The sequence below is a fragment of the Hippocampus bargibanti genome, linkage group LG08 (assembly GCF_051943395.1).
Source record: "Hippocampus bargibanti isolate YZ-2025 linkage group LG08, ASM5194339v1, whole genome shotgun sequence".
NCBI classification, from domain to species: Eukaryota; Metazoa; Chordata; class Actinopteri; order Syngnathiformes; family Syngnathidae; genus Hippocampus; species Hippocampus bargibanti.
In genome coordinates this window covers 4,066,849-4,080,753 of record NC_142741.1, presented here as the reverse complement: position 1 = coordinate 4,080,753, position 13,905 = coordinate 4,066,849, and the positions used below count along the sequence as shown (strand labels likewise).

Sequence of the window (13,905 nt, the reverse complement as noted above, 5' to 3'; positions counted from 1 at the left end):
GAAAAAAACGACCATGTATAGTAAGGCGTTTTTCGCCGAAAAAAACGACCATGTATAGTAAGGCGTTTTTAGCCGTAAAAAAACGACCATGTATAGTAAGGCGTTTTTCGCTGAAAAAAACGACAATGTATAGTAAGGCATTTTTAGCTGAAAAAAACGACCATGTATAGGAAGGCGTTTTTAGCCGAAAAAAACGACCATGTATAGTAAGGCATTTTTAGCTGAAAAAAACGACCATGTATAGGAAGGCGTTTTTAGCCGAAAAAAACGACCATGTATAGTAAGGCATTTTTAGCTGAAAAAAACGACCATGTATAGTAAGGCGTTTTTAGCCGAAAAAAACGACCATGTATAGTAAGGCGTTTTTCGCCGAAAAAAACGACCATGTATAGTAAGGCGTTTTTAGCCGAAAAAAACGACCATGTATAGTAAGGCGTTTTTCGCCGAAAAAAAACGACCATGTATAGTAAGGCGTTTTTAGCCGTAAAAAAACGACCATGTATAGTAAGGCGTTTTTCGCTGAAAAAAACGACAATGTATAGTAAGGCATTTTTGGCCGAAAAAAAACGACCATGTATAGTAGGGCCGTTTTTAGCCGAAAAAAACGACCATGTATAGTAAGGCGTTTTTAGCCGAAAAAAACGACCATGTATAGTCAGGCGTTTTTAGCCGAAAAAAAACGACCATGTATAGTAAGGCGTTTTTCGTCCAAAAAACGACCATGTATAGTAAGGCATTTTAGCCGAAAAAAACTACCATGTTTAGTAAGACGTTTTTAGCCGAAAAAAACGACCATGTATAGTAAGGCATTTTCCACCAAAAAAACGACCATGTATAGTAAGCCGTTTTTAGCCGAAAAAAACGACCATGTATACTAAGGCGTTTTTAGCCGTAAAAAACAACCATGTATAGTAAGGCGTTTTTCACCCAAAAAACAATCATGTATAGTAAGGCGTTTTTAGCCGAAAAAAACGACCATGTATAGTAAGGCGTTTTTCACCCAAAAAACTACCATGTATAGTAAGGCGTTTTTAGCCGAAAAAAACGACCATGTATAGTAAGGCGTTTTTAGCCGTAAAAAACGACCATGTATAGTAAGGCGTTTTTAGCCGAAAAAAACGACCATGTATAGTAAGGCGTTTTTAGCCGAAAAAACGACCATGTATAGTAAGGCGTTTTTAGCCGAAAAAAACGACCATGTATAGTAAGGCGTTTTTAGCCGAAAAAAACGACCATGTATAGTAAGGCGTTTTTAGCCGAAAAAAACGACCATGTATAGTAAGGCATTTTTAGCGGAAAAAATGACCATGTATAGTAAGCCATTTTTAGGCGAAAAAAAACACCATGTATAGTAAGGCGTTTTTAGCCGAAAAAAACGACCATGTATCGTAAGCCGTTTTTAGCCGAAAAAAACACCATGTATAGTGAGCCATTTTTAGCCGAAAAAAAACACCATGTATAGTAAGGCGTTTTTAGCCGAAAAAAAACGACCATGAATAGTAAGGCATTTTTAGCCGAAAAAAAACACCATGTATAGTAAGGCATTTTTAGCGGAAAAAATGACCATGTATAGTAAGGCGTTTTTAGCCGAAAAAAACGACCATGTATAGTAAGGCGTTTTTAGCCGAAAAAAACGACAATGTATAGTAAGGCATTTTTGGCCGGAAAAAAAACGACCATGTATAGTAAGGCGTTTTTAGCCGAAAAAAACGACCATGTATAGTAAGCCGTTTTTCGCCCAAAAAACGACTATGTATAGTAAGGCGTTTTTATCTGAAAAAAAACGCCTTACTATAGTAAGGCGTTTTTAGCCGAAAAAAACGACCATGTATAGTAAGGCGTTTTTAGCCGAAAAAAACGACCATGTATAGTAAGGCATTTTTAGCTGAAAAAAACGACCATGTATAGTAAGGCGTTTTTTGCCGAAAAAAAACCACCATGTATAGTAAGGCGTTTTTAGCCGAAAAAAACGACAATGTATAGTAAGGCGTTTTTCGCCCAAAAAACTATACATAGTCGTTTTTTGGGCGAAAAACGCCTGATTATACATGTTGTTTTTTTCGGCTAAAAACGCCTTACTATACATGGTCGTTTTTTTCGGCTAAAAACGCCTTACTATACATGGTTGTTTTTTTTTCGGCTAAAAACGCCTTACTATACATGGTCGTTTTTTTCGGCTCAAAACGCCTTACCATACATGGTTGTTTTTCGGTCTAAAACGGATTTCTACACATGGTCGTTTTTTGGGGGCTAAAAACCCTTACTAGACAAGGTAATTTTTTTCGGCTTAAAAAACCATTACTATACATGGTGTTTTTTTTCGGCTATAAAAGCCTTACTATACATTGTCATATTCTTTGGGCTAAAAACGCCTTACTATACATGCTCGTTTTTTGGGCGAAAAACGCCTTACTATACATGCTCGTTTTTTTCGGCTAAAAACGCCTTACTATACATGGTCGTTTTTTTCAGCTAAAAACGCCTTACTATACATGGTCGTTTTTTTCAGCTAAAAATGCCTTACTATACATGGTCGTTTTTTTCAGATAAAAACGGCTTACTATACATGGTCGTTTTTTTGGTCAAAAACGCCTTACTATACATGGTCGTTTTTTTCGGCTAAAAACGCCTTACTATACATGGTCGTTTTTTAGGGCTAAAAACGCCTTACTATACATGGTCGTTTTTTTCAGCTAAAAACGCCTTACTATACATGGTCGTTTTTTAGGGCTAAAAACGCCTTACTATACATGGTCGTTTTTTTTCGGCTAAAAACGCCTTCCTATACATGGTCGTTTTTTCGGCTAAAAACGCCTTACTATACATGGTCGTTTTTTCGGCTAAAAACGCCTTACTATACATGGTCGTTTTTTTCGGCTAAAAATGACTTACTATACATGGTCGTTTTTTTCAGCTAAAAACGCCTTACTATACATGGTCGTTTTTTTCAGCTAAAAACGCCTTACTATACATGGTCGTTTTTTTCAGATAAAAACGTATAGTAAGGTGTTTTTAGCCGTAAAAAACGACCATGTATAGTAAGGCGTTTTTAGCCGAAAAAAACGACCATGTATAGTAAGGCGATTTTAGCCGAAAAAACGACCATGTATAGTAAGCCGTTTTTAGCCGAAAAAAACGACCATGTATAGTAAGGCGTTTTTAGCCGAAAAAAACGACCATGTATAGTAAGGCATTTTTAGCCGAAAAAAACGACCATGTATAGTAAGGCATTTTTAGCCGAAAAAAACTACCATGTATAGTAAGGCGTTTTTAGCCGAAAAAAACGACCATGTATAGTAAGGCGTTTTTCACCCAAAAAACGACCATGTATAGTAAGGCATTTTTAGCCGAAAAAATTACCATGTATAGTAAGGCGTTTTTATCCGAAAAAAACGACCATGTATAGTAAGGCGTTTTTAGCCGTAAAAAACGACCATGTATAGTAAGGCGTTTTTAGCAGAAAAAAACGACCATGTATCGTAAGGCGTTTTTAGCCGAAAAAAAAACGACCATGTATAGTAAGGCGTTTTTAGCTGAAAAAAAACGACCATGTATAGTAAGGCATTTTTCACCCAAAAAACGACCATGTATAGTAAGGCGTTTTTAGCCGTAAAAAACGACCATGTATAGTAAGGCGTTTTTAGCCGAAAAAAACGACCATGTATAGTAAGGCGTTTTTAGCAGAAAAAAACGACCATGTATCGTAAGGCGTTTTTAGCCGGACAAAAAACCACCATGTATAGTAAGGCGTTTTTAGCTGAAAAAAACGACCATGTATAGTAAGGCGATTTTCGCCGAAAAAAACGACCATGTATAGTAAGGCATTTTTAGCCGAAAAAAACTACCATGTATAGTAAGGCGTTTTTAGCCGAAAAAACGACCATGTATAGTAAGGCGTTTTTCACCCAAAAAACGACCATGTATAGTAAGGCATTTTTAGCCGAAAAAAATGACCATGTATAGTAAGGCGTTTTTATCTGAAAAAAACGACCATGTATAGTAAGGCGTTTTTTGGTCGTTTTTTTTCGAATAAAAACTCCTTACGATACATGGTTGTTTTTTTTTTCGGCTAAAAACGCCTTACTATACATGGTCGTTTTTTTGGCGAAAAACGCCTTACTATACATGGTCGTTTTTTTCAGATAAAAACGCCTTACTATACATGGTCATTTTTTTCGGCTAAAAATGCCTTACTATACATGGTCGTTTTTTTCAGCTCAAAACGCCTTACTATACATGGTCGTTTTTTTCAGATAAAAACGCCTTACTATACATGGTCGTTTTTTTTCAGATAAAAACGCCTTACTATACATGGTCGTTTTTTCAGCTAAAAACGCCTTACTATACATGGTCGTTTTTTTTCGGCTAAAAACGCCTTACTATACATGGTCGTTTTTTTCGGCTAAAAACGCCTTACTATACATGGTCGTTTTTTTCAGATAAAAACGCCTTACTATACATGGTCGTTTTTTTCGGCTAAAAATGCCTTACTATACATGGTCGTTTTTTTGGCCTAAAAACGCCTTACTATACATGGTCGTTTTTTTCGGCTAAAAATGCCTTACTATACATGGTCGTTTTTTTCAGCTAAAAACGCCTTACTATACATGGTCGTTTTTTTCAGATAAAAACGCCTTACTATACATGGTCGTTTTTTTCAGATAAAAACGCCTTACTATACATGGTCGTTTTTTTCGGCTCAAAACGCCTTACCATACATGGTTGTTTTTTCGGTCTAAAACGCCTTACTATACATGGTCGTGTTTTTGGGCTAAAAACGCCTTACTATTCATCCGGGGTCTCCGAAGCGGGCCGCTGTCCTGCCTGTTTTCCAGCACTCCCAGGAGCAACACACCTGATTCAAATGAGACAGCCCATCAGCCAGCTCTGAAGCAGTATCAAAATGGTCCTGATGATTTGAATCAGGTGCGTTGCTGTTGGCAGAGCTGGAAAACAGGAGGACAGCGGCCCTCGAGGACCCACTTTGGAGACCCCTGCCTTAACCCGTATTTATCCTCAAGAATTTAGCTTGTACAGTGATACCTCGGTTTACAAACCCCTTGGCTTACGAACTTTTCGGTTTACGAACGTTACATTTATGAAAATTTTACCTTGGCATACAAACTATTTTTCGGGATACACATCGGAGCGCCACAATGAGTGATGTGTCGTTCGCGAACGAGCCCGTTCTCCTAACAAGAAAATGGTGGCCGACTGTTTTGTCCTGTATTCCCCGGTTAAAGCCACGTGATTGGTCAAGAATGCAGCAGTGAAGAGAGAGTGAGAAAACACACACACACACACACGAAAGGGAGACGACAGAGCTTGAAACAAAAAAACAAAAAACAAAAGTGAAAAAAAAACCTAAAGTGAAATAGTGAGAAAGTGGATAGAAACAGTGAAATTTGGACTTGTTTCAACTTTGATGGTTCACAAGCACAGTGTAGACTGGAAGGTTAAAATATCCCATCAATCAGGCTCCACAAACAACCTGCACAAGCCATCTTGTGCGGGTTGTTTGATAAAATAAATAAATAAATACAATTAAAATTAAATACATTAAATTAAAATCAAATAAATAAAATATTTTAAAATAAAAAGCTTCAAAAAATTTGCTCAGTAGAAGTCATTTGAAGCCATTTTACAAATTATGGACATAACTTGTCCGGAGACGTCGGTTGTCCTTTAAAATTAGACATTGAAACCTTAAGATGAAACCCTACTTTGAGTCCATAACTCAATTTTTTATCCCGTTTTTGAAACCCAACCCGAATATGACACTCAACATTGACATCTTCACCTTCATTTAAAACCCGACTTTGAAACAAGCCCTCCATTTCAATCCGAACCCAAATATTAAACCCAACCCACAGTTTGAAAACCCCCCAAACCATTCAGGCACACTAAAACCCCCTCATCATATTGTCGTTTGAGACTAATATAAAGTTCATTACAGTGATACCTTGGCTTACAAACTTCATTGGTTCCCAGATAGTGTGTAAGGCAAAGTGTGTATCCCAAAAATTTATTCCCCATAGGAAACCATTAAAATGAGAATAATCCGTTCCCAGGTCCCCATAAAACATAATTTTCTACTTTTCTAAGCCTTAAAACTACACAAAATATACCGTATTTTATGTATAATAAATGTGCTATGGTATTATAATTAAAGAAATAAACTGTACTGTATAATAAAATCATTTTATTTACCTTTGTGATGGTCGTTGATGGCTTGATGGAATGGAGCGGCCGGTTTCATCAGCATTAAACACTTGATGAGGAACCGAACCTTCTTGAGGAATGATCCCTTGTAGGTGCTTTCTCTGTGATAATTTTATCTGGTTCATCATCGTGTTCTGTTTAGCTGGGTTGATAGCTTTTTGCATCAAGTGTACAGATGGCCTGTGCGGGTTGTTTGTGAACGTCACTCTGCCTTTGACAAAAACAGTCAGCTGCCATTTTGTTGTTAGAAGAACGGGCTCGTTCGCGAACGACACATCACTCATTGAGGCAGCTCCGAAAAAAGTTTGTATGCCAAGGTAAAGTTCGTATGCCAAGGTAAAATGTTCACAAATGTAACATTCGTAAACCGAAAAGTTTGTCAGCCAAGGAGTTCGTAAACCGAAGTATGTAATTTAATGTTTCCATCATGCTATGCTACCGCGCCAGAGCCTGTCGAACAAGGCTTACTTGTCTTCCTTGGAGGTCACCCACCTGGCGGAAGTGCTGAGTTGCAACAATCCTGACAGGAACCACGTCCGAGGACGTTCAAATAAAACAAGGCAGACTCGTCCTGCGCTCGAATCCACTCCACGGTGGGAAAATTCAGCCCTCCCAAAAGCATGGGGGGCTCGACAAGCGTGCAGGTGCCAGGTGGGGGAAGTGAAGGCTATCACGTTCTCAAAGTAAGTCCCGAATTCCACACCCAGTGACGCCAATTCATATTAATCACACGTTACTGTATAGTAATTGATCGTTCAATATTTTATTGATTGTGTGTTAGTCTATTGAGAAATATAATTTCGTTTTATTTCTGTTTTCTTACTTTCTTAATACTTTTGATGACGCAGCGTCGTGCCGCGTTCACAAACCCTGGGATATACCATGATCACTCGCGAGTTTCGCCCATTTTTGTTTACCAATGCCTTTTCATATAACTTGTTGATTTATTTTTAAGCACCTATTTTTTTTTTTTGCAAAATAGTAAACACGATGAAATTTGAAATTGGCGTGTTTGACAGCGCCCTGATTTTAAGTCCGAGGACACAATACTTCAAGAATAACCGGTGTGGTGACTTAGCAGGAAGGGGTTGAACACATGGATTTTAAGTGCTCATTAGCTAAGTTATAAACTATAGCAGCACGACATTTCTTGGATGATAGCCTCGGCCCCATTTATGACATTCTGACATTTGACATGTGAAAATAGCGTGTAGTGTACTGGAATTTGAGGTCCCTGATGTTTTTTTCTTCTTTAACGTGTGTGAAAAAAAATCTAAAAGCGGCGAGGAAAAAATCAGAAACCGAATATGTAGTACGTATAGAAAAACACAATAAGAACATCACACAGTTTAGAATCAGCATTAATCAAACATTACAGTCATATATAATATGTATGTATAATAAAATACTCACCTGCATTAGTGTTCCTGATCGACGTGTTTAGTCGTCGAAGTTGGCTCAATCAAACGTGCTTTAATCAAGCAATCACGGGACGGGGGGCGATGACGTCACATGAAGCCAGGAAGACGAATGTTGTGATGGGGTAAAATTATCGATGAATTAAAAATACGTATTATGAAGATGAAAATGATTATTATTATTATTATTATTATTATTAATCTTTGTTATTTTGTCGCAAGAGTTTCACATTCAGTTCTAAATTTCTAAAAATGTTTTGGATTGAACTGGATATTTATTCATGTTTTGCTTTTTTTTTGGTTACTCTAACATTAAAGGACAAGGAACACCATTTTTTTGTTTCCTAACTGACATCAGGAAAACGTTTTATAGCATCTAAAATACCCAAAACACGCCAGCTGATATTTTTAGTGAAATGCAAAACACCAATAAAAATGAGTTTGTCCCAAAACTACTTCAAAAAGACCTCGGGGATGGCGAGTTTCAGATCCCGCCCCCTTGTTCGTGACATCACGCCAGGACATCTTGCCTTCCGCTAGAATCAAAACAATGGCATCAGATTCGGAGAAGATGCTTTCCTGTTACTCATCCAGTTATGAATATGATTCAAATACTTTTGAAGAGGAAAGCATACATATTTGTAATCGGTTAAAGAAGTCCTTCCGTATAAATTCGAGCCGTCAGGACTCCAATGTAGCGTCCCAGAAAATGCACAAGATGGCGCCTAAGCTCCGTTGGAAATGAAATGGGCTGATTTGTCTGCTGGGAATTTGTGTTAACTAGTATCAAATAGTAGTCTTGGTGCAACACACGATTCACCATCGCGTTATTTATGTTTTCCTTCTAATTTCGCCATCAACACGAAGTTTTCAAACCAAACAAAGTACCCAAAATGCATTCTCGGTCAGGGGTGTTCCTGACGTGATGTCACGTCAGGAATCGTCAACTCAAAAACAAGACTTCCTGAATATTCAGCGCGGGTCTTAAAACGTAAAATATAGCTATACGTGGTGGAATCTTAGTAAAATACGCTCAGTAGAAGTCATTTGAAGCCATTTTACAAATTATGGACACAACTTGTCCGGAAGTGTCCGAATTGTGTTGTAACAAATGTACAGATTTACAGGATGCAGTTGTATTTATCAATTAAAAAAAACATGGTTGAAGAATCAGCCTTTGCGTGATTTAAAAATAAACATTTTTTTGGGGGGGTGGGTGATATATTTGCAGGTTCAGCAGAATTCTCCAGGTGACTGCGCAGGACTGGAGCCATTTTTTGATTTCATCATCGCAATTAGTGACACTAGACTCGTAAGTCAGACGGACTCGTGCGCTTATGAACTTGGCCAATTCAAATCTAGATTTCACATGTTGCTTGTGTGACAGAGCAAAGATAACGACGCGCTAAAAGATGTATTGGAGAGAAACGTGGACAAACCTACGAAAATGATGTTGTACAGTAGCAGAACGCTAAACGTGAGGGAAACGGAGGTCATCCCCAGCAGCTTGTGGGGCGGAAGAGGGTTGCTGGGTATCAGCATCCGCTTCTCCAACTTTGAAGGCGCTAGAGAAAATGTTTGGCATGTTTTGGTGAGTAAAAGTCGTCAAATAACATGACAATAAATGCATCAAGATGCTAATGTGATGATGTGGTGGATGTCCAGGAAGTAGAACCAAGCTCTCCTGCAGCCGAGAGTGGCCTCAGACCTTACACCGACTACATCGTAGGAGCTGAAACCTTCCTGGACAAGGTAGCCAAGTTTGAATCTCGTATTTTTGTCACGATCGGCGATTCAAAATGAAATTTATTATTATTATTATTATTATTATTACGACGGTGATACCTTGGCTTATGAACTTAATTGGTTCCCAGTGTGTAAGGCGCAAAGTGTGTATCCCAAAAATTAATTTCCCATAGGAAACCATTAAAATGAGTATAATCCGTTCCCAGGTCCCCATAAAACATCATTTTCTACTTTTCTAAGCCTTAAAGCTACACAAAATATACCTTATTTTATGTATAATAAATGTGCTATGGTATTATAATTAAATAAATAAACTGTATTGTATAATAAAGTCATTTTATTTACCTTTGTGATGGTTGTTGATGGCTTGATGGAATGGAGTGGCCGGTTTCATCAGTATTATCTATGTGATAATTTTATCTAGTTCCTCATCAATTGTGTTTAGCTGGGTTGATAGTTTTTTGCATCAAGTGTACAGATGGCCTGTGCGGGTTGTTTGTGGAGCCTGATTGATGGGGTATTTTAACCTTGCAGTCTACACTCTGCCTTTGAACTATCAAAGTTGAAACTCTGTCACTGTCGTCTGCTTGTCTCTTTAACTGTTTTTTTTCACTATTGTTTTTTTTTGTTTCAAGCTCTGTCGTCTCCCTTTCGTGTGTGTGTGTTTTTTCTCACTCTCTGTCATCTCTTTAATGTTTAAAACAACCTCCCCTCACCACTGCGTTCTTGACCAATCACGTGGCTTTAAATGAAGACTGGGGGCGGGGAATAGATGACAAAAAAAGTCAGCAGCCATTTTCTTTTTGGAGAACAGCTTCACTCTTTCAATGTTTAACCCCCCCCCCCCCCCCACTGTTGCGTTCTTGACCAATCACATGGCTTTAACTGAAGACTGGGGGCGGGCAATAGAGGACAGTCGGCTGCCATTTTGTTGTTAGAAAAACGGGCCCGATCACTGATTGAGGCAGCCCGGTGTACAAAAAAAGTTCGTATGCCAAGGTAAAATGTTCATAAATTTAACGTCCGTAAACCGCCGCCGTTCTGTCTCTTCATCAAACAGAACAACAATCTCTTCAAACTCATCCAAGGGTACGAAGGGAGGCTGCTCAAGCTCTACGTTTACAATACGGACACAGTCGAGTGCCGTGAGGTGTACGTCAGGCCAAATATTCACTGGGGCGGAGCAGGCAGGTATGCCAGTTACCATGGAAACCAATTCGGACTGATGTTTTTACATATGAATGACGATTTTTGTTTTCAGTCTAGGCTGTGGGATCGGCTACGGTTACCTGCACAGGGTACCCACCACGCCTTCCAGGAAGACCCAATTTCTTCCTACACCTTGTGATCATTCCTCAGAGGTAACGTAATACAGTAAAGTCTCGTTATATCGATATTCAAGGGAGTCCGACAAAATATCGATATAACCGGGACTATCGATATATCAGACCCTGTTTGCATGTAATTTTCTCAGTGCGTGCATAGAAATAGTATCGATATAACCGGGACTATCGATATATCCGATATCGATATAACGAGACTTTACTGTACTTATTAAAAAAATGGTTCTGGTGAAGTCGTGAAATATTATTCAGGAATCATTTGGATTACCAGGTTGGACTTACTGCTGTGGTTCCAACCGTGCCAGTGAATCTTTCGAATGGCTCAGAGCAGACAGACTCGTCTTTGGACCTTGTCAGTGTTCAAACAGGTATGCCGAAGCTTCTTCTTTAAGTTTTTTTTTTTTTTTTTTTTAACCATGCGAGCTGGCAATCGGCCAATGCGTTTGATTCATCTTACTTGACAAGCAACAGTTTGGCAGTCATTTTAGCACACTCACATCTGTGTTTAAAAAAAAAAAAATCTCAACAGAAAACAATGACAAGCGCGCGGAGCGTATTTAAAACAACGTAGTCTCAGCTAGCTTAAAGGACAACCGATGCCTCCGGACAAGTTGTGTCCATAATTTGTAAAATCACTTCAAAGGACTTCTACTGAGCGTATTTTACAAAGATTACCACGGCATCTAGCTATATTTTATGTTTTAAGACTCACCAAGTCATTTTCATTGGTGTTTTGCATTTGACTGAAAATATCAGCCTGCGTGTTTTGGGTATTTTAGATGCTATAAAAAGTTTTTTCTGGTGTCTGTTCGGAACCAAAAAAGTGGTGTCGGTTGTTCTTTAATGCTAACATTTAAAGAGAAATCATACCTGTCAACCTTGGCTCATAGCTGCCCTTATAAATGATTACATTTCCCGTATAAAAGTCGTACATTTAAAATGGGTTAAAAAATGCTAACACAAGCGGAAATGACAGCTTACTCATATGTACCTTATGCTTTTATCAATCCGACCGTACGTAACCATAAAAATAAAATTCTACGATTGATAGCTAGCTAGCAAATAGATAGCTAGCTTGGTAGCCAGCTACATAGCAAGTACATAGCTTAATGGGAAGTGTGACAAAATAATTTCAATTTGATATTTAAAGGACAACCGACATCACTTTTTTGTTTCCTAACTGTCATAAGAAAAAACGTTTTATAGCATCTAAAATACCCAAAACACGCAGTATGATATTTTTAGTCAAATGAAAAACACCAATAAAAATGACTTAAAGCGTCCAAAATCTGCAAGCTGCGAATTGGGCATTTTTAGAAAGTGCCGCCCCCAGTTTGTGACGTCACGCCAAGACATCTTGCATTGCTGGAGAATCAAAACAATGGCTTCAGATTCGGAGAAGATGCTTTCTTGTTACACATCCAGTTATGAATATGATTCAAATAGTTCCGAAGAGGAAAGCATACATGTTTGCAATCGATGAAAGAATTTATTCCGTGCCATTTTGAGGCAACATTGGGGGGAAATGTATCACCAAAAAACAGGCAGAAAATGGCGACCAAGCTCCGTGTGAGGAATTAATCAGCCCGTTTCCACAGACTGATAAATTCCTTACATGGAGCTTTGTCGCCCTCTTCTGCCTCTTTTTGGTGCAACACGACGTTTTCAGACCAAACAAGTACAGCAAAATGCATTGACGTGATAGAAGGACTGCTACAATGTGTCCTTTTTTCGGTGAGGGGCGTTTCTTCAGTGACGTAGGGTGAGGACTCGTCACCAACACAAAAACAAGACTTCCGGAATATTCAGCGCGAGTCTTAAAACGTAAAATATAGCTATATGCGGTGGAATCTTTGTAAAATAAGCTCAGTAGAAGTCATTTGAAGCCATTTTACAAATTATGGACAACTTGTTCAGAGACGTCGGTTGTCCTTTAAGTCCCCAAAAAAATGAGATGCTCCATTATTATTTTTTTTTTCTGTGTCCAGATATTCTTCCCTCACCACCGTCGGTCACAGTCCCCGCATCTACTCTTTCATCGGCACCCTGTCCCCCGACCTCCTGCCCTGATGCCGCTATCGTACAAAACGAAGCATCTCCCCCCGCTGTTGTCCAAATAAGTTCACCGAGCCAAGCTCCATCAGAACGAATCAATTCCGACTCGATAAATAGCTCATCAGTGCCGAGAGATTCGTCTTTATAGCCGCAAACCGTGTGAGGATCATTATCGTAACCGTCGCGGGGATTTTAGGTGAGTGGTGGATTTTGCATAAAATAGGTTAAATTTTGGATTTTGTGTAAAGATTTGTAAAATAAATTGTCTATATTAAACATTTATATTGACATTGCTTCTTTGAATTTTCATTGCTGTATTTCTCGATGCACCACTAGGTGTCACTATACTGAAGTCAAAGTGGAACAGAAAAAAGATACAGTGATACCTGGGCTTACGAACTTAATTGGTTCCCAGACAGTGTGTAAGGCGAAAAGTGTGTATCCCGAAAATTAATTTCCCATAGGAAACCATTAAAATGAGAATAATCCGTTCCCAGGTACCCATAAAACATAATTTACTACTTTCTCATTTTCTAAGCCTTAAAACTACACAAAATATACTTTATTTTATGTATAATAAATGTGCTATGGTATTATAATTCAAGAAATAAAATGTACAGTATAATAAAGTGGTTTTATTTACCTTTGTGGTGGTCGATGGCGTGATGGAATGGAGTGACCAGTTTCATCAGCATTAAAACTTGATGAAGAACGTAACCATCTTGAGGAATGATCCATTTTAGGTGCTTTCTCTGTGATAATTTTATCTAGTTCCTCATCAATTGTGTTCTGTATAGCTGGGTTGATACCTTTTTGCATCAAGTGTACAGATGACTTGTGGTGGTTATTTGTGGAGCCTGATTGATGGGATATTTTAACCTTGCAGTCTACTCTGCCTTTGAACTATCAGAAACGAGTCCAAATTTCACTGTTTCTATCCATTTTCTCACCATTTGACTTTTGTTTTTTTTTTTGTTTCAAGCTCTGTCGTCTCCCTTTCGTGTGTGTGTGTGTGTTTTTCTCACTCTCTGTCGTCTGCCTGTCTCTTTAATGTTTAACCCCCCGCCCCCCTCACTGCTACGTTCTTGACCAATCACGTGGCTTTAACCGAAGACGCCATT

General features: G+C 38.5%; 1 protein-coding gene across 1 annotated transcript; it reads left to right on the top strand.

Annotated features, from left to right (window-relative positions):
• Positions 1–6,671: 6,671 nt before the first annotated feature.
• On the top strand, positions 6,672–13,751 carry LOC148894358 (Golgi reassembly-stacking protein 2-like). Its single transcript, XM_089002429.1, has 8 exons — positions 6,672–6,905; positions 8,872–8,952; positions 9,028–9,231; positions 9,306–9,392; positions 10,447–10,577; positions 10,648–10,747; positions 11,001–11,097; positions 12,718–13,751. The coding sequence occupies exons 1-8, from the start codon at positions 6,843–6,845 to the stop codon at positions 12,930–12,932; spliced, it is 978 nt and encodes a 325-aa protein (XP_088858555.1). The 5' UTR covers positions 6,672–6,842; the 3' UTR covers positions 12,933–13,751.
• The last annotated feature ends 154 nt before the right edge of the window (positions 13,752–13,905 follow it).